Below are 22,435 nucleotides of genomic sequence, written 5' to 3'. Positions count from 1 at the left end.
TAAAGCATAAGTCTCAGAGGAAATCACAAAATATAGCTGTATGGGTTGATAAATGGATGGACAAATGGTTGTTAGAGTGAGAGCTAATAATGGTTAGATGATGACCAATGGCAGAGAGCAGTATCATGATTTCCTCCGTACCTAGGAATATTTGCAACTATCCAAAAAATTATGGACAGAAAAAAGTTGAGACACATAACTCCAAATTATGTGAGGTGCTGAACACACACACACACACACACACACACACACACACACACACACACCTCGCATATAAATATATGTGTGGATCTAATATAGCTGGGGAGCTGGAAGAGATACATTTACAATGAGTAATAATCATTCATAAATACTAAATAACCACAAAATGTATGGCAATGTATGGCACAATTTTAAAAATTAAGTTGTTCTCTAATTATTTCATGTGTGTTTCTCTTAACTAGACTATAATCTCCTGATAGCAGAAACTGGTTCTTAATCTTATCTGTCTCCCACAGCACCTAACACAGTATGATAAACAGAATAGTTTCATAAAAAATAATAGTAGTTGGGAAGAAATAACCATATCCTTGGGAAAATAGCATTAATTTTTATTATTTAAAAGGCAGATCATTCCAGAGAATTGTTCTTTCTAGGCCTTTACAATAAAATCTGGTTGGATTTTGTAATCAACAGACTTAGTAGCTCCAATAGACATCATATTTTAAGAAATTATAAAGGAAAATTAACACAATATCCTAGATTCAGAGGGCAAAATAGAAACTGAAAGAATCCACTATTGAAAAACCACAATTGAAAGAAAGCACCTTCTTTCTCAAAAAGATTTCCAAATGAAAACTCCTAACAATATTATAGCTAAATTCAAGAATTTCCAAGTCAAGGATAAAAATACTTCAAACAGTGAAAAGTAACAATTCAAATATCTTGGAGAGAGAGTCAAGATCACACAAGATTTGGTAGCTTCTATAATACATTAAAAGAATGACAGCTTAAAATATGACATTCCAGAAAACAAAAGGAACTAAATTTATACCAAGAATCACCTACATAATAAGCTGAGTGTATGTTTTTAGGAAGGAAGAAGGATATTTAATGAAAAAGAAGACTTTCAAGCATTCCTGATGAGAATACAGGAACTGAATAGAAAAATTGACATCAAGGCTAACACCATAACTCACCCCCCAAAAAACAATGACTAAATCACTATTGATTGAAGAAATACACATTAAAGCAATGCTAAAGTACCACCTTACATCTAACAGAAATGACAAGTGGTAGAAGAGAAGAGAGAAAATAGGCACACTAATGAACTGTTGGTGAAGTTGTAACCTGGTCCAATCAGTCTAGAGGATAACTTGGAACTATGCACAAAGGGCTATAAAACCATGCATATCCTTTGGCCCCAAGGAGAACAAAGAAAAAGGAAAATAACCTATATGGACAAAATTACTTATATAACTTTTTGTGGTAGCAAAAAAATTAGAATTTGAGAGATGCTTATCACTTGAGGAATAACTGGACCAATTGTAGCATAAAATTGTGGCATAGTATTTTTGTCCTATAAGAAATGAAAAGGGAGATGGATTCAGAAAAAAGCATTGGAAAACCTATATAAACTGATCAAAATAAAGTGAATCAGGAGATCATTATATACAGTACTAGCAATATTATAATGATGACCAACTGTGAAAGTTTTAGACCTCTGAACAATAAAATATTTTAAGAAAATTTCAAAGACCTCATGATAATAAAATATATCCTTCTCCAGAGGGGGGTAGGGGATTGATGAACTCTAAGTGCATATTGAAGCATAGTTTTCTCCTTTTTTATTTTTCTTGGGTTTTTTTTAGCGCTATATGTTTAATATGGAAATGTTTGTATAAATTCACATGTATAATTAATATCATTTTACTTCATTCTCAGTGGGTAAAAGAGCAAGAGGGAGGGGGGGAATTGAAAGCTCAAAAATTTTTTTTAAAATTAATGATATTTTAAAAAATCAATAATGCTGTCTTGCTTAAATCAAGATGTTTCTACCCTAGATCCTGCTTTCCTGATTGTTGAATCACTCAGCCTGGATCACCATTTTACAAGAGTCCCTATTCATGTCACTTGATTTTCAGTTCAATTCACTCTCCAGATTCTGTCTCCTCAGCATTAGTCTTGCCCTCATATGGGCATTCTTCCTTTCTCACACTCTGCTCTGCTTTCCATCTCCTTATTATATTCATTTTCCCTTTTCAGATTATAAACTCATTGAGAATAGAGACTGTCCTGTTTTCTTATTTTGGTATTCCCAGAACTTAGCACAATTCCTGGTACATATTAAGTGTTTAATAAATCCTCTGGCTGTCTAAATAGTTTCAGTGGGACTGAAGTCCCCAAAATCCTAAGGTGATGATGAGAATTTCTTTTGTGAATGTCCAAGGTTGCCAAAGTCTCTCCCATCATTCCAAGTGTATCATTCTGGTTCCATGGAATCCAATAGCAAGAACTTTTCAAGATCAATTACAATCCCTGAAACATAAAGCTTTCCACACTATCATCCTCTGTGGCAATCCATCCCCCAAGAACTTGGAATTTCTTTCTTGATGATGTGAACCCTGTTTTTTGGGAGAGAGAGGGGAAATTGGGGAGGGTTGTCATTATCATTTCCATCCAATCTGTAGCACCCCTCTTCCAATATGGTAATTCTCCAAAAGCTGATTCTTCTCTGTGGTAGGGGGATTACATAATCTTTTTACTACCATTCATTGCCATCTATCATGTCTTCAGCAAAGATTCTGCCTAAGCACTTGATTTTTATACATAAGAATCTTAGAATTTCCTTTCTGATCTGGTCAGTGTTTACAGATCTTTAAGCAACTTCATAACTTCAGCAATAATGTTTCAGATCAAAATTTCTTACCCTGGAGGCTTATATCTTTTACCTTTTAAAAACTCACATGTTGTTAAAAGCCAGAGGCTCAGCCAGAAACAAGACCTTATGTACCATTCAAGTGGTAATAACAGAAGAACATAGATATACACCTTTATTAATATGTATCGTATACAGCTATCTACAGAGGTATGCTGGTGTAGTATTATTTATTTTGGAGTGCAATTTATTATAAAACTATTCATTTTAATTCCATCCAACTTAACAATAATGTATCAAACATCTCCTTTGTGCTAGGTACCGTGCTAGGTACTGGGATTCAAAGACAAAGAATTAAATAGAGCACATATTTAAAGAGTGTATGCTCTTTTTGGAGGCATTAACATGTACATAGATTAGTATTGTGTTTGTGTACATATATACATGCATACACATGCAAACAATTATATAGACATATATGTATCTATACACATGCATATACAGACTCATATATGCATACCTATAATACACATATGCATATATATGCATGTGCACACATACACACACACAAAAAAATAAATTTAAGGCAATTTGAAGAATTAAAAAAAAAAACCACTAAAACCTGTAGCAGATACTTAATTAGCTGCGTGATCATGAAAAAGGCACTTAATCTCTATTTGCCTATCTGCCTCAATTTTCTTATATGTAAAATAGGGATAATCATAGCAACTAGGATTATTGTGAATACAAAATAAGTAATATGTATATTTTGCCAAACTTTTTTTTGAAAGCTTTTTACTTTCAAAACATAAGTATGAATTGCCAATGCTGAAAAATTACCCATGCATATATCTTATAAATAAAATTTTTTTAAAAATATAAGCATGGATAATTATTCAACATTGACCTTTATATAGCCTTGTGTTCCAGATTTTCCCATCCTTTCCCCCACACCCTCCCCTAAATGGAAAGCAATGCATTATATGTTATACATGTTAAAAATACATGTTAAATATATGTAAATATATTTATACAATTATCTTGTTGCATAAGAAAAATCAGATGAAAAAGGAAAGAAAATGAATATGAAAACAAAATGCAAGTGAACAACAACAAAAAGAGTGAGAATGTTATGTTGTGATTCACATTCCATACCCACAGTCCTCTCTCTGGGTGTAGTTGATTCTCTTCATCATAAGATCATTTTAACTAGTTTGAATCATCTCATTGTTGAAGAGAGCCATGTCCATCAGAATTGATCATTGTATAATATTGCTGTTGCCATGTACAGTGATCTCTTGGTTCTTGTTATTTCACTTAGCATCAGTTCATGTAAGTCTCTCCAGGCCTCTCTAAAATCATCTTACTGGTCATTTCTTACTGAACAATAATATTCCATAACATTCATATACCACAATTTACCCAGCCATTCTTCAACTGATGGACATCCACTCAGTTTCCAGTTTCTAGCCACTACAAAGAGACCTGCCACAAACATTCTTGCACATACAGGTCCCTTTCCTTCTTTCAACATCTCTTTGGGATATAAGCCCAGTAGAAACATTGCTGGATCAAAGGATATGCACACTTCAATAACATGTTGAGCATAGTTTCAAATCCCTCTCCAGAATGGCTGGATGTGTTCACAATTCCACCAACAATGTATCAGTGTCCCAGTTTTCCCACATCCCCTCCAACATTCATTATTATCTTTTCCTGTCATCTTAGCCAATTCTCCACAGATCTTTGGGCTAAATATCTGATCTTCTTCTAATTTGCTTATAATATCACTCTTTCTATTTATTTATTTATTCATTCATGCATTTATTTATTTATTTATTTGTTTTGCTAAGGCAATTGAGGCTAAGTGATTTGCCCAGGGTCACACAGCTAGGAAGTGTTAAGTGTCTGAGGCCAGATTTGAACTCAGGTCCTCCTGACTTCAGGGTTTGTGTTCTATGCATTGTACCACCTAGCTGCCCATAATATCACTCTTTATGCCTAAATCATGAACCCATTTCGGCCTTATCTTGGTATATGGTGTTAGGTGTATTTTGCACAATTTCAAAGTCCTATGTAAATGATTTTTTTTGGTATTTTTCTTATGCTATTTATATCAGAAAAGTCTAATGTAGTATATAATTACAATGTAGTAAGGCTTGAAGAAAGAAAAAAAGGCATAATGGGGCAGAAAGATCATTTTAGGTTCAGGGGGCAGGTTAGGCAAAAGGTAGAAGATTCTGTATGTGATAAAACAAATAGAGCTGTTAAGTTGAAATCTAGAATATTTGAGAAGTAATGTGAAACTACTTGAGAAAGATAGCTTGAAACCAGGTAGTGAAAGCCTTTATATATTGAAAGCGTTTGCATCTAGGCAATAGGGGACAAGTGAAGTTTCTTGAACAAGAAAGTGATTTTTCAAACAATATACACATTTTCTAACTATCAGTGCCCTGTCCTAGGACTTTTAAGTCTCTTGCTATAAAGACCATGATGATCAGCCCTGAAGTCAGGAGGATCTGAGTTCAAATTTGGCCTCAGACACTTAACACTTTTTAGCTGTGTGACCCTGGGCAATTCACTTAACCCCAATTGTGTTTGCAAAAAAAAAAAAAAAAAAGACCATGATGATAGTCTTATAATGTATATTTGTGTATTGCCATGTCTATGATGAAGCAGTGGATAAAACATTAGACCTGTCTACAGGAAACCTTGTTTCAAATTCTACCTCAGAGGCTTAACAGCTTTGTGACTCTGAGCAGGTCATGTAGTCTTTGTTTGCCTGAGTTTCCTCATCTATAAAGTGGGAACAAAATATCACTTATCACATAGAATTTTTCTAAGAATCAAAGGTGAAAAAATTAAAATTATTATTATTATTTATTGCTATGATACATAACAAGACTTTACATCCTTTTCTTCTAAAATATTTTATGATTAGAAAAGTAGGTATCCAGTACACAAAAATAGTATTTTTTTTTTTTTTGGTGTGGAGGCTATCATTCTTGGACAGTCAGTCTAGAAACCTTTCTTCAACCAGTCTATGTTTGCAAGTAGTTCCTTTTTTGTATACAATGAGGCAAACAATCCAGAACTAAGTAGCAGTGCCTTCTGAGAGCTCCATCAATTGCAACTGATAATGATTCTGTAAAAAGAGGCTCAGTATCCAGCTCCAACTCCTTTCTGGCTGTTTTCTGTATTTACAATTAATACTACTCTATTAAATTAAATTTACATATTCAATTGGCAGGGAATCAAGAGGCCCAAGTCTCCAGTGAATTTTTTGAATGATGTTTTCAATGTTCAAAATTGATAAATGGCAAGATAATTAGGGATATTTTATGTGATCTTGGATCAAAATTACTTATTAGCAGAAATCATAAATTTCTTGGCAAATGATCTGAACATACAGGTTCCACCTATGTCATTATAATCTTCAGCTATATTATTAAAGTATTCAAGTGGCACAATGGATAGAGTACTAATCTAATGTCAGGAAGAACTCTTCTTGAGTTCAAATTTGGCTTTAGATACTAACTAGTTTTGCCCCCAGCTTTGCCCCTAGATAAGTCATTTAACTGTTTTCTTCAATTTCTTCATCTGTAAAATATACTAGAAAAAGAAATGGCAAACCACTTCAGTATCTTTGCCAAGAAAACCCAAAGGGGGTCAAGAAGAGTTAGACACAAGTATATTATTAAATCATATTATTAAAGTAGATTATTTATAATGTGCAGTAAACCAGTCTTTATGTAGTCTAACTTGGTCCAGATTGGAGGCAGTCATAGAAAATGTAATTCAAGAATTTGGTTAGTTGCTGTGCCTCATATTTGAAAGGACTAAAATAACATCACTATCCTGGGATCAATTACAGTGAATCCAAGTATGGCTGATTAGACCAATACAAGCTTGAAAGGGTCTACCATCAGTCAGACACAAATAGCTCACATAAACATTTGGAGTGAAAATATTCTAAATTTGTATATCACACAAATTTCTTTTGAGCTATTGCAATTTGTCCTTGCTCATAGAGTGCAATACCTTCTTTAATGTGGGTACACCATGCTGGTCAGTCCTGTATCAGTGTCTCCCATGCCTCACAATTGGTCCCAAAGTTCTTCAGAGATACCTTGAAAGTGTCTTTTTATTCCTTTTTTTTTTTTTTTTTTTTTTTTTTTTTTTGCTGAGGCAATTGGGGTTAAGTGACTTGCCCAGAGTCAGACAATTAGGAAGTATTAAGTGTGTGAGGTTGAATTTGATCTCAGGTCCTCCTGACTTTAGGGCTGATGCTCTATCCACTGCATCACCTAGCTGACCCTTAATTGCTTTTTTCTGACTTTTATGAATTCAAGAAAGTCATCAAGTACTCATTATGTACAATCTATCATTATGAGAGGTCAGGAGTTATTATCAATTTATTTCTTGTCTTCAAAAAGGTTACAACCAATTTGGGGTGGGGACATGGTTAAGACTGTGCTTAATAAGTGCTAGTTGACTGACAGATTTATAATTAAGGATGTTATGTGATAGAGTATAATACAAAGGAAAAATATTCCAGGAAGATTTGAGAAGGAAGAAAATATTTTAATCTGGGGTAAAATAGAAAATAAATGTTTCCTCATTGTAGGGCCATTATTAACTAGCTTTTTCTCTTTCTAGGTAGTTTTACAAGAAGCCATAATTTCCACACATTTTTGAATATTTCTTTCTCTATCCTTCCTACAACATTTACATCCATACTCAATTTTCCTTCCTGATTGTTTATGTGTTGTTTTATATGGGTTCTGTACATTTATTTTCAAAATAACAGGCCTTTAATAGCAGTAACATTCATAATAATATAGTACCCATTTTTGTTTCTGGTCTAAATGAATGATTTGCTTTGGACTGATAATGAAAAATAGTCATTTCTTCATTAGTTGTCTCAGCCACAGTTCTACCATTCTCTGCCCTCAATTTTTTATTATTATTTTTTCCTTTGGAATACCATGTTGGTAGTTTGAGAGTTAGCAGTTTATTTGACCAACCTGATCATCAAAGAAGAGAAATTTAAAAACTGTCTTTATTTTGCTTTCCCCTTTAAAAAAAGTAAAAGAAAAATATATTTCTTTCAAAAAGTAATACCTTGCTTAGAAAGGGGAAAGTAATATTTCAATATCTCAAACAGCCTGAATTATCATTAAATAATCACCCAAACAGGGGCCTTTTCCAAAACACCATTGTTCTAACTGTATCACCTTTGTTTTATTTCTTGGGAAAATTAGTTGTGTTATAGGGAAGAATATGATGGAAGTGCCTTACTGTTTGGTCACATGTAGTATGAAACTAACACTAAAGCTTATTTCCTAAAGGGGGGAGACTCTGGAGCATATTTCCTCTTATGAAGGAAAATGAGAAGAATAATAAATAATTATTGTCTCCCTGAAGCATCTGCAGAAAATAAAAACAATCATTACTACTATTTTCCTTCATTAGAAGGCTTGTGCCCCAGAGCCTATGCTCTTTAGAAGATGAACTAGAATTGTTATCACCATTATTAGTATTCCTAAAAATAATAATAATAATAGTGACAATGGTAATAATGATAATCAAAGAGTTCTCTTTCCCTAGTGGCCCAATCAAAGGATCACAGGATAATTTTTCCCATTTAAAGAGAGGAGTAAACTCATAGTATTGGTTAATTTCATCTATGCCTAGAAGATATTTTCTTTCTTCCTCATCCATTCACATAACAAAATACAATAAAGAAATGTGATCTTTACCCCAAATACAACAAAACTTTATCAAATTTCACTGATTTCAAATTTTTGAAAATTCAAATAATTGACCAATAAGTTTTTATTCAAGTGTTTACTGTCATTTATCACAAATCTATAAGTATTTAAGTACTTACTAAGTGCAAAACACTGTACCAGGAAGCATAAGGAATAGATATGACTTATTGGATGGTATCTCCATTTTCAAAGACCTAAGAATGTAATTGACTGAGACAAGACTAACCCAAATGAAGTTATTAGCATAGCATTTGGAGTATTTAATTAAATGTTTAAAGTACATAAGACTGAATAGACATGCTATGGAATTTAGAGAGGAAAGATCAAGGAGGTCTGGCATAGTTGATAAAGGCTTTATAGAGTAAATAGTATTTAAGCCGGATTTTGAATATTTGAATGAGAACAAGTAGAATATTCCAGATTAGAGGAGCATAGATCCATGAATGACAATAATATGTCTGGGTTAGGGACGCGTCCAACCCAACTAAAATGTGGGGACTATATTAGTAATAAAGATGGGCAGGCAGATTAGAACTAGATTGTGGTGGGTTTAAAAAACCAAGGAGATTAGGCGAAAGGTCACAGGAAATAAGAAGCTATTAGAGGATTCTGAGCAAAAAATTTTTGCCCATACAGGGCTTAATGCCATCATAGGTACTCAATGAATACTTGTTAAATCAAAGAAAAAATAGCTATGAGAAAATGCATAACCAATATCATGAAGGTAATGTTTTGATTCCCAAGAAAAGAATTTTTAAGCATATTGAAATCAGCTGTTTATAAATAACATGATTTCCATATAAAACAAGACTGGCACTACTTTAGACTAGAGCTTTTGATGAAAATGATTAATATCTTACCTACCACAAATTTGACTTATTTCTATTTTACAAAGGTCTGTGATTTTATGGATATTTGCTTTACCACCTTTGACCACAACTCCCCCATTTTTTAGTGGTCTGTCTCCTTGAATTATGATTAAAATACTTCATTATCCCATGTCTAGACTTATATAGGATGATCCTTAGATGATAATATTTTCCACCCAAGGGTCTGTAGCCTTTCTAAGTATACCATAGCTCAAATGAATGAATTGGAAAAAATTAGTAAGCTTTTAGTATATGCAAAGCACTGTGCTAAGCACTGGGGATACAAACAGAAAAATAAGATAAGCCTTCTTCTCAATAAGCTCACATTATAATAGGAGAAAAATTATGTGTGAATGATTTCAGGTACAAAAAAGATGGAAAGGTCACATGATTCTTAGGGTAAACAACAAAGCATATGTTATTGGTCCTTTTTAATATCATTTCAACTGATAAAACCATGTCAGCTTAACTTAAAGTCTTAAAGATTTTGGAGAGAAACTTTCTTTTCTGGGTCCTTACTAGATATTTCTCTAGATATAATGCTTTCAGGAATAGTTGTCAGGCTATATCTCCATAAAGATTGCTTCCCAAAATGGTGATTGGATATTCTGTTGGAAGCATTACTATTTCCAAGACTCTTAAATTCAGGGTCCTAGTCTGTCTCAAATACTACAGTTATAGCATTCAAGAACCCAATATCCCTTTCATGCCATAATAAAATATTTGTTTTAGCAGTTCAATCGTCTCTCTTAAAACTTTTTTTTTTTACATAAAAAGTGACATTTTATACTTTCCTTCATTTCAGGCAATCCAAATTAGCATAGGCTCATATGATGCAGTTTTCTAATTATTTTAGTTTATTTAAGGATTTCAGAAGAGTTAGCAGAAAACAAACTTAGAGAGGTTTATCTAGATCAATCACCCACTACCATATTAGTACTGGAGACCCCATAGATAGGTTATCATATAATTATTTATGAAAAGGCTTAAGATATCTTAAACAACAAAGTTGAATATAAAGTATTAACAGTACTTTAACTTAGAAACTATAATCATATCCATGAGGACTTATTGATTTCATGAAATGCTAATTTAGGAGTAGGATGTTCTAAGGTTAGTTTATATATAGTACTTACTTGTGATACCTACATTCTCATATTTTTTTTTCTTCTTTTCATTTTAGTATTCCTCGAGTACCAGGTGGATTTTTTAAATCCTTTTTAATTAAAGGACTTCTCCCTTTTTCCTTCTGTTGCCCCATCTTATTTGCAGGTTAATCCTGAATTCTTAATAAATGCAAATGGGGATGATAAACTTATGGGTTGAAGATTATATTAATGTGACTAAAATAATTGCTAATATCTTCACTGTCCCTTTGGACATTGTGGATTATGTCAATTAAATTGTTCTATGGAACAGACTATGTTAACCATAAAGGTGATCATTGTATCTTTACTGGTACAATATAAGTATTTTATTTCCCAGGATTTTATGGATTGACAGAGCAATAAAAGAGAGGCAAGTTACGTAAACTGTATAATGGTGGTAATTATCTAAACAGATCGATTGTAGTGTTTTTGCTATGTGATATTGTCAAAAGAAGCCAAATTCAGGAATCCCATATAAATCCCTATGTCCAATTTTAATTTCCTTACATATTTTTTTCTTTAGGCATTTAAAAAGAAACCAATTTGAACTTAGTTCACCATTATATTTTCTTTATTTCTTACCATTGTGCTTTGCACTTCATATTTACTAAAATAAGCCAACACCACAGGTACACAATTTTTCAAAGGAAAAACAAATAACAAAAAACTGACTTTTTGAAATTTGAGTTTTAGGTTCATAATGTACAACTCCTATCATGTATTGTGTATTGATGTTTCTATGACTTCACAGGAAGGCAATATGGTACAGTGGAAAGACGACTGATTCTGGAGGGAGAGGATCTAGATTCAAATATCACCTTTAATGCTTAATATCTTAGTGATCTTGGGCAAATCATTTAAACTCCCTTTTCTCATTTGTTATAATAAGTGATTTGTGATAGATGGACTGTGAGGTCTCTTCAGGTATGAAATTTACCATTATGTCTACCAATAATGCTGAACATAAACCATCCATACTTCCAAACATTGTATGACTGATATACACAGTCTTCCACAGGAATGCCTTCTGAAGGGTGGTTCTGTCATTCACATTGTGTGGATATCAATGTACAACACAGAATCCCTCAGTTTCACCTGTATGACAGAACCACATCCTTTCATAATCATTTCTTTTGATGTCTTTTTATGTTGTTTTTCCTACAGTCTCTTTGGTAATATGTTTCAGTCTACTCACCCCCAATATGAACATCTCCTTTGCCCTTTGGGTGACCCACAACTTTAAATCTTCTGAAAGTATGAGACTACATGACTCATTTCCCAAAATTATGAAAAGAATATTGATGTTTAAAAAAAGACTCTTTAGTTTAGGAAGAAGCTTGACTTCTTTAAAGGCATCACATAACCTTCTAAATGCAATCCATCCTTCTTCAATTCTGCTTTCAGTACATGGTACTTCCACAATGTTTATATCTATCATTTTGTTTTTCAGTAGGGCGGCTAAATGGTACAGTGGTGAGAGTTCTAGGCCTGGAGTCAGAAAGACTCATCTCCCTGAGCTCAAATCTGGTCTCAGATACTTAATACTTGTGTGACCCTGGGCAGATTGCTTAACCCTGTTTGCCTCAGTTTCTTTACCTGTAAAATGAGCTAGAATAGGAAAATGGAAAACTATAGTGTCTTTGCCAAGAAAATCCCAAATAGGATCACAAAAGTTGTTTTTCAGTCACATCTGACTCTTCATGACTTCATGGACCATTAGCATGCTATGGGATTTTCTTGACAAAGATTTTGGAATGGTTTGCCATTGCTTTCTTGACTATAAGTATATGGGCAGTATGTTAAAATGTCTTTTATCCACTTCTTTTCTGTGGGGATAGTTAACAATAAAATCTTTTGAGAGGTTATACAAAATTTATGCAATGTTTAAAACTTTGTTTCAGTTAGCATATTATGTAGAAGACGGACAATCCAGAGCACCTTGCTATATCTAAGTAATCCTACTTTAATTTTTCTCTGCCATGGATGTTCTCCATAACCATGACAAATTCCTTGAGTAGACATGTGTGTCCCTGTTTTGTGCTTCACTAAATAATAATAATCAGAAGCTCACAGAGAATAGTTATCTCTGTTTTTAAATCCACCAACAAATCCTCTATGATTTTGATGTATGAATTTGGAGACATCTTAATGAGAGCATGTTAGGATGGCATTTTGCTTTAATAAATCAAAAACTTTATAGTAAACAATTACAGCTTTGCTGTCATTGATGAAGTAAAGAGTTTATTATCAAAATCTTGACAGATCTGTCCAATTTTTATTTTGTTTGATTTTTTTTCTTTCCTAATTTATCCTTAAGTGGTATTGATTTTTTACTTAATTGGATAACTTGACAGTATTTTTATAAGTTTCTTTTCACTCTACTACTTCCAACTTTTCTATAACATGATACTACTTTTAATTATCCACCAATCAACTCCATAAGATTTTACAAATATTCTAATCTGTATTGCTTTTGATTAGTAAAGCTCTCTAATTAGTAAGGAAATTAGGTTATTTTGTTGATTGAGATAATTACAATAATTAATATACATGCTTGTATATTAATTGTAACTTCTATTCTTGTTTAAGCATTTATTACAGTCTCTATCAATATCTATACATTTACCTATTTCCTATTTATTAAATAACAATTTACATAATGAGTCAGGTTGGACTTGTCTCAAATGTTTTCATTCTAATTTGATATTGATTTTTATCTTTGCTTTATTAAACTGTACATAGACTAAGATTAGAAAATGATTCCTACATTAGTAGCCAGCTATTCCCTGTTAAAATATTGTAAGTTTCCTCTCTGGTGATGTTACTAATGCTCAGTGAGTTGTTCTTCCTAATTCTCTTCATAGAGAAATCATTTATGAGAAAGGTATATAAGATTCCTGCATAGTCTACAAACTTTTGATCTCTTGTTTCTTTATTCATGAACCATGTCTTCCAATATCTTTTTCTACCATCATTTTCCAATACATGTTTGTTGTTGCTTTAAAAATTACATTAGTCAATAAATATTCTCATCTCTCATGAGCTTTTTAGGGAAATGAAAGAAGGCATTAAAATAGAGTAGGAGTAGTGAAGATATTTAAGCATAAATTAAGCCACATTTTTCCTTCATAACATTTTTGGGTCCAAAAAGTATCCTTTATTTCTCAAGTTCATTTTAACATTGTCTGTTTGAATTTTAAAATATGTTTTGATGTAGTTAGTTACTTGACATTCTTTCCTATGATTCAAGCTTCAAGTAGTGAACTCTGGCAGGCCTTAATGAAGTGGGCTAGGACATTTCTCATTTTCGTGTATTAGTAAAATAAAATATGAATTGTGATACTTTATGAAAAACAACAACCCTCACCATGATTCATGAATTGATTTTGTACCTGTTCAGAATACCAACTTGTGTGTTTTTCTAAATTGTAATGTAATGTGTTTTTGCAAACAATTTGATAAGACTGAAGTCATTGCAGAGTTATTTATAACAGTATTTATATCAAATGTGTTGTGTGTATTTTTAAAAGATTATTTTGGATCCTGAGGAGATACATTTGGTAAATGTATTGAATAAGTTGTCATATAACACAACATTTCATTGATTCATTTTTATTATTTTTGTATCTTACTGCAGGCAGAGAATTCAGCACTAGCTTTGGAAAATGAAAATCAGAGGGAACAGTATGAAAGATGTCTCGATGAGGTAAGGTCTCATGATAAGGTGCCTGACAATTTAGGATTCCCCCAAACCGGTTTTGCTATTGCTCATGTTTATGAGGGACTAAAGGCTTTTTAGCATTATCTCTCTTTAATGTCATGCAATAAATGTATGGCAATTCAAAAGGGCTGCTCTAACTTAATTTTTCATTTTTGGAGGCTGTGAATTCATTTTGGCTTTTGTTTAATATTCTTATCCCACAATGAGAGGTTTGAGGAATATGCTTCATTATATGATAAATGCAAAGTATCTGATAACTATAATCCTAGCCTCAAGGACTTTAAATCTCCATGTGTGAAAAATAAAACCCGAGAACAAATGCTACACTGATCCAGGACAAGTCAGGGAAGTTATGGGTGAATTATATTACAGAATAGATAAGATTTGTGTAAAAGAAATACCTAGAAATAAGATAAAGGAGGGATTGTGGGTAAAATTAGAAATCAAGGTGAAAGCAGTAGAAAGGAAATTAAGAAAGAAGAAAAAGAAGTGAGGAAGAAAAATTCAGTAGAATGGAGGACAATCTCCCATGTATGAGAACACTCAATAAATATTATTTGCTGATAATGAAGAAATGGAGCAAAGATGGTAGATGTTTTTGAGAGGTATACAGAATTTTGAGGTCTGCACATTGTTTTCATCTGCTTTTCAAGGATTTTTATCAAACCATGTCAGTGATCACACAGGATAAACTAATGCTGAGCCAAAATAAAAGTGCCTTTTTCATTTAGGGAAGAATCTGTATTTTAACACACAATGAAGTTTTATCTGAGATGCTCTCTGTAATTTCATCCATGATTTGAATGGAAATTAACCAACTACCATACTTCATAATGTTTGAAATAGCCTGTCAGTTGATGTGCCATGGTCTAAGGATGAGAAAATGAATGCAGAACTCCCAATTTACTTGTGATCCATAAACTTTGGAAAGATCAGATTGGATATCTGAAATGTACTTTGCTTTATTTTCCAAACAGTAGTAGAGGAGGATTTGTGCTAAAAACAAACCCATGCTATCTTTCTAGGTCTGACTCCAGCAGTAAGTAATGGCACATTTCTGAAATGGTTAACAAAGGGAAAGGGTGTGGTTTCTAAAGACAGAACAAATAGGACCTCATTCCATAGGGATACAGTATATAATCTTCATCTTCTTGATGCAGTGATCTACCTACTTGTGCCATGAACTACATCTTGATTTTACAGAGCCCTAAGACTCCCATAATGGATTTTCAAACTGTTACATTAATATTCTCAGACATATTATATCTCAAACATATTATATCAGCTACTATGGCAAATTAGGAACCCTCAATGTGTGGCCATTCAGGCCATGAAGAAAAATAATTAAAACAACACTGTCTCCAATACTTTTAGTCTAATATGTGATGAGGAAAGACAATTCAAATTCCCTTGAAACTACTGCTGTAGCCTTGATCCCTACATACCTGATCAAGTGTCCCACTCAAGTTAGGGAGGAGAAAATCAATGGACCTCCAAATACTTAAAAGAACTGATATCTCTCATAGGGATTTTCAGTGATATTTGTGTTACTCTCACTTTATGTACACCCATTTCAGCTTATTCTATATTTTAAAGTCAGTTTTTATATGAATAGGCATAGAAGAGTAGTTTATTTGTCAATAGCTGACCATCATAGATCTTCTGAAACATTCCTACCTTTAAAAATCCCATGGCATCTCTTTATAGGCATTGATATTTGGGGAAATGTTTTATATTAGGGATATGCATTGCCTTCTTTTAACTGGCCTGACATATGTCTTGCGGCTTCTGCACCTCCAGTGAAAGACTGTGAATGTTGCAAGACAAACCATCACCTCTGAAATAATCTTATTACAAGCTCAATTGAGAAAAAGCAGAAACTTTTTTTTTAAATTAGGACATCCTTGTTTTTACTGCAAAGAATATTTTTTGTCAAGAGAGTTAACTTTTATATAACCATTTCTGAATGCAATGCAATACAAAGTCACTGCCACATTTTGCATTCATGTAAACTAGCCATTGGATTCCCGTGCCAATTGTTTTTCAACTAATTATATGAGTTAGACAAATGGATTTACATATATTGTATTAGAACACCATCCAAGGTACAGTTGATTGCAATGATGATGACAACTGGAAATTCTTTTCAAGGTTTTTTATACTAATTAAACAAACTAACAAGGTAAGGCCACCCATAAGTTATTTCTTTGTTAGTAGATTTTTTTAATAACATACACAGGTGATTAAAATGTAAATTCAAAATGAACTTTAATCCCTTTCACAGTGATGATTATTTTTCATAAAATGAAGTGTATACTAAGAATTCAAAAGAAGAAGGTGAGGAATCCAGTTGGGATAACATCATTGAAATGCTCTCTGCTTGTTCTAGAAAAAATCCATTTAGTCTAATGGAAACACAAACACACACACACACACACACACACTCACAAATACAAAATTCCCTAGTCTGAAAAAAATCAAAAACAAAACCTAGGATTATCCCTTTATTCCTTGGGGGATTGAAGGTTTACATATTTAATCCTAGTTCATTGATATAGGTGTTTGACAGGCAGCTTTTTGGCAAGGAGTAGAGCAATAGTTATTCACATTATTGCCCTGGCTTCAGTTCCTTTTAAACCTAGCTTAAATGTAAAGAAATGAATGCACAAACTTTAAAAAAAAAATTAAAACCCTCCAGTGTTGTATTATTTTAAAGTAAAGTCTTAGAACTACACACCTTTTAATATCATTATAAAAGTATCTGTATTAGCTAAAAATCTGAAGATTAAATCTTCACTAAAGCATATTTTCTTCACTTTTTGAAACTTTAAAAAAGCAATTGGCAGCAGAGCATAGAAACCATTTTGAGTTTTCATTTAATTTGTAACTCAATAATGTCTGAGTCAATGAAGATCTACATCTGAAAAATAGACACTACCCACTCAGAAAAGGAAAGATAAATGCTGTATTTTTAATGTAAATAAAGCTATATTGATTTCTTTTCTTGTTCCTCAGCCCATTGTCACACAATATACCACAAGGACAGAGTGAAATCAGACATTTGGCCTGATAGGAATATAATTTTTAAAAAAAACAAAAGATGCAACCAAAGATTTCCAAAATTCAAGACTTAAAAAAAGCAGAGATTTGAAATAGATCAAAGAGATCTGAATTTGCCTCCATATGATATATTCAATCCCTGATTGAACTGTCCAGGAACTGTCCATGAGATATTTCCTACTTAAATCTGGACCCAGAATATTCATTAAGAATCTTGAATGGACAGTTCTTTAAAAAATGGCTTTTAAAAATGAAGTTCTTAAAAGATCTTAAAAGATCCATAAATACAGTCTTTTCTGAGGAATTTGCAAATATTACAGCTCAGTTTGATTTTACTTGGTCTTTGCATTCCCACTCTTTAGTACAAATGCAAAAGACAGGAATAGACAAGACAAACTGAGACAGAGACACAGAGAGAGCTTGTTAAAGTACTTAAGTATCAGAATTTGGTAAACATTTAGGAAAGCAAGCAAGGCAGTCCTAATTTCAAAGAGCTTACATTCTCAAGGAATTACAACACATAAAGGAGAGATATAAAGGAACAAATATCCATGTAATGTATGTTAGGAGAAAGAGGAGGAGTCCACAGAGAGAGATATCAAGCATAATTGATATGAAACATAGCTGGGTTCTTCCTAAAATCATGGGCCCTAAAGAAGGAATCGTAAATGAGAAAAAGCCCCAGTAATTGTGGACTAACTTTCCTTCAAGAGTTAGTTCGTATTCAGGGATTACAAACTCATTTTTATTCTGCATAAGATAATTAAAAAGCAAAAAATACTCTGGAGATAATACTTTCTAAAGTCAACTTGTTAATTGACAGATTGATCAGGTCTTTTGGGTTATTCATGTCAATGCTTAATTTGTTAATACAAATAATTGAAGTGACAACCGAAAAAGGAAATCCTTTCATTCATTTCTTAACCTAGGGTCTGTAAACCAATTTTGTTAAAGAAAAATTTTTGTGTATTTCAATATAATTATTTTTCTTTGCAATTATATGGATTTTGTATAATAAATCTAAAAACACAACTTCCACAGAATTCCATAGAATTCACCAGACTTCCAGTGGTATAACAAAAAAGTATAATTCCCCTTACTTTTAAATTTTTTAATTAAGTTTCATCCTTTTTATGAACAAAAATCAATTTTCTCTTCTTTTCTCTTTCCTCTTTATCAAAAAAGAAAAACAAAAATCTTGTAATAAATATATGTAGTTACTTCAGCTACATCCAAAAAAAGTCTGCAACTTGATGCTATCATTTCTCTGTCAGTAGTTGCATTATTATATTTCATCATGAATCTTCTGGAATCATGGTTGATTATTATACAAATCAGAGTTCTTTTGTCTTTCAAAGTTGTTTGTTTCTACAATAAAATAAAATGTTTTTTTGGTTTTGTTCACTTTACTCTGCATCAATTCATATAATCTTCCTAGATTTCTCTGAAATCTATTCCTTTCATCATTTAAACTTTTTCCCCAGGTTTATACCTGTAAATACATATTACACAAATTAGTATTAAGACCTCAGTTTATTGTTATACCTGCTTATATCCCCATATATTATAGAGTATAATTTTGCTTCAGGGCAGGGACTGTCTCATTTTTTCTATTTCTAGCCACAATATGATAGTATAAAATTGAATTGAATTGTTTCCGACTATAATGAGAGCTTACTTTCCCAATTTCCTTCATTTACCTGATTCCTGTAGTCTCAGAAAAAAACTTAGTGCTCAACAGTTCTGTATTTGTTTTCCAAAACTAGTGAAAATATACTTAATTGCTTATAGGAACCAAAATAATAGTAATCCAATTAAGCATACATTTATTTATGCTTTTACTATCCCTCATACCCTGTATGGGGGAATAGAAAGGTAAAGACAAAAACAAAAGGATTCCTAACATAAAAGAGACTTCGCATTTTATTGGGAGAAAAAAAATATATATATGTGTGTATATATATATATATATATATATACACACACACACACAAATACATAAATAGATGCTATATAAAAATACAAAGTGATTTTTAAGATGGTGAACATTAAGAGCATGAATTCAAATAGAACTTCTTGTAGGAATGACATTTAAGCTGAGGGTAGCTAAGGATCCCAACTGGCAAAAATTGGGAGAAAGAGATAGGTACCCTACGCTAAGGCATATAAGTGGATGATGGAGCTTTATTTGTGAAGAATAACAGAGCAATTAGCTAGAAAGGAATAATTTTGGTGTTATTCAGACTAGAAGATACTTAGATTTCTAAGCATCTGAAGGGTGGGAGTCAAATGCTAATACTAAATGAAAGAGAAAGAGGAAGAGCAAGAAAGAGATAATAGTTTTAAAATGGGAGGTATTTCAAAGACCACCTAGTACAACAGCTTTCATTTTATGTGAGGAAACTAAAACCCTTACATGTACATTTGTAGTATGAGAGGTAGAATTTCCCCCCAGGTCCTTTTACTTTAGACTCAGTAATCTTTCCAGTGGAACACACCACCTCCCCAAGGGAAAAAAATAGAAAAAAAAAATTGGAGGGAGAACACAAAGAAGAGGAGACATGGATAGACACATCTAAATACATCAGCAGGGAAACCAGGAAATTTGTCAAGTGGTGCAATGGAAAGATAATTATATTTGGATTAACTTACTAGCCATATGACATTGGTCACCCTATCTTTCTAGATCTCAGTTTCTTCATCTATGAAATTAGGGGATTGTACTAGATATTTCTTGGTCCTTTCCTGCTCTTAATTTATGACTCTATTGTAGTATTCGAAGAACTGAGGTAGTTGGGAAGAAGTCCTGAAAAGAAAGAAATGTGAAAGGTATTTTGGACTTGATCTTAAAGCTTCCAACTCCCCTGCTGCTCTGCCTCCTCTCTCTCTAGTGAAGGGAGGTCTTTCTTCTGAAAAGCCCTGAGGAAGCTTGAAATAGAAACCTGGGTCTTAAAAAGCCAACAGCAGCTTCCCTCAGCAGGTCTCAATTCCCCTAGCATCCCTAGCCGCTGTTCTCTTGCTGCTTCCCTTTCTTATGAGAGGGAAGCAAGCAGGTGAATCGGGAGTGATTTGTTCTCATTAGCTGGGCCTGTAGGTGTGTGTTTCTTTGCAATACAAGTGCTGAGGTTTAACACTAAGATGAGAGAAGTAACTGATTCCAGGGGACTCTCTCATATGCCTATTAAAGATTTCTGAGTGTACATTACACGTGCAGGCCCCAAACAACTGTCATTTTGATGCACTGGGGAAGATTCTTTGTTAAGAGTGGTGCACTAAAACCCCGAAACAGTCTCCATAGACAATGCAGAGACAAGCAGTTTGTACAATCTACTCTTCTGCAAAGAATCCCTGAGTCCTTCTGGGCAGAGTAACCCCATGCCAGTAAGTAAAGAAATAATATATCAGTTGTGGCTTTGTTCAATTTTCAGGTAGAGCAAACAATTGTTTAAAGTACATGCCAGAAGGAACTTTGTCAAATATAGATTCTTGAAAGCCTGTAGGGCAACACACATGAATTGCAAAGATATAACATATTTACTCCTGTGGGTTGTTACAGTTACGATATTAGTCTGTGTCTTCTGTTAAATCATGTATGGAGCTGTTTTATGGGACCACTGTTCCAAGAACTGGTTTAAGTTAGGGCCCATTTTGGAGGGGGGGGGGAATGGATGGTCGGCAGTTTTATGAGAATGTGTGAATCAAATCCAAACTTTGGGATTCAATAGAATTGAATTATTTACAGAAATGAATTAGCTTTGGCTCTTTGCTCCCGATTTCGTACACATGAGCAGTTTAAGAAGTTTGCCAACAATAAAAAAGAGAGGTGAAGTAGATTTCAGGTTTTTAGTGGACAGTTTCTTGCAATTTGGTATAGACAGTTACAAGCTAAAGTATTCTCAAGGTGACCTCCTTTGATGATTTTGAGGGGGCTGATAGAAGTTTAGTACATGAATATATACCTTGTCTAAATAGTACCATAAGGAAAACACACATTTCAGAGACCGTTTTCTGTATGATAGTTCTTAGACATATTTGATGAAGATTGTGCTGAGAAACAGCAGTTAAGATTTTTTTAAAATGCATATCACTTCTAGATCCACTGTGAACATTTATTTTCTTTCTCAATGTCAAAAATGTAAATTCTGAAAGACTGCTGGTGGAAAGAAAAATTCCCATGGTGTATACAGTTCAAGTGATCAATGATATGTAATCTGATTCTAGTCAATTATAGCGTGCGGTATGGATGCCCTCCAACCACATTTTGATGACAGTCCGTATTTTAATTTTCTGTGGTACTTAATGGTAGCTGGCTGTCATTATAGATGTACTATTTTGTCAATACTGAGTCAAGAAACAATTAAGCTCCATGAAAACACTCTGAGTGTAATCTGTTCCACTGTATTAGATGAGGAGACAACCACAAATATCTCTTTCTGTCTCTGTCTTTCTCTCTTTCTCTGTCTCTGCCTCTCTCTGCCTCTCTCTGCCTCTTTCTCTCTCTCTCTCTCTCTCTCTCTCTCTCTCTCTCTCTCTCTCTCTCTCTCTCTCTCTCTCTCTCTCTTTCTCCGTTAAACACACACACAAATTATCTAGACAAAAATATAGTTAAAGGAAAATGAAAAGTTTTACTTACCTCAACTTTTAATAGAATGTGGGAAATGATGACATGACAAAGAGGAAAAAGAAGATTTTCCATCAATTGGAATATTTGTATAGTACCGATTTACCCTCAGTCTCACTAGTTTTGAATTCTGTCTTGGATATCAGCAGCTCATTTCGTACATAGGCCAGAAAGTTTCCCTAAACCAACCTGCTCACTTCCCTTCCCAGGAGTTTCATTTTATCTATTGTGATATTGGTGGTACTGGCTGACGTGCTCAAGAATTATGATGGAGCTTGAATGAATAATTTTTGCAAAAGAATTTCAAGACCTTTAAATGAAAAAGGGAAAACTATCAGTGCCAAGACAGGTAGAATATTGGACATTTTATTTTGGAAAATGTGTT

General features: G+C 33.2%; 1 protein-coding gene across 1 annotated transcript in view; it reads left to right on the top strand.

Moving 5' to 3' along the window:
• NCKAP5 (NCK associated protein 5) overlaps window positions 1-22,435 on the top strand; it is a 1,106,193-nt gene that overhangs the window by 875,625 nt on the left and 208,133 nt on the right. The window contains exon 8 of the mRNA XM_051985772.1: window positions 14,286-14,354. Within this exon, the coding sequence (XP_051841732.1) occupies window positions 14,286-14,354 (69 nt within the window). The remainder of the gene's footprint in view (window positions 1-14,285; window positions 14,355-22,435) is intronic.

This window comes from Antechinus flavipes, chromosome 3 (assembly GCF_016432865.1).
Source record: "Antechinus flavipes isolate AdamAnt ecotype Samford, QLD, Australia chromosome 3, AdamAnt_v2, whole genome shotgun sequence".
Taxonomy (NCBI): domain Eukaryota; kingdom Metazoa; phylum Chordata; class Mammalia; order Dasyuromorphia; family Dasyuridae; genus Antechinus; species Antechinus flavipes.
The sequence above is the reverse complement of the archived record's forward strand: the minus strand, read 5'-3'. Positions and strand labels throughout refer to the sequence as shown.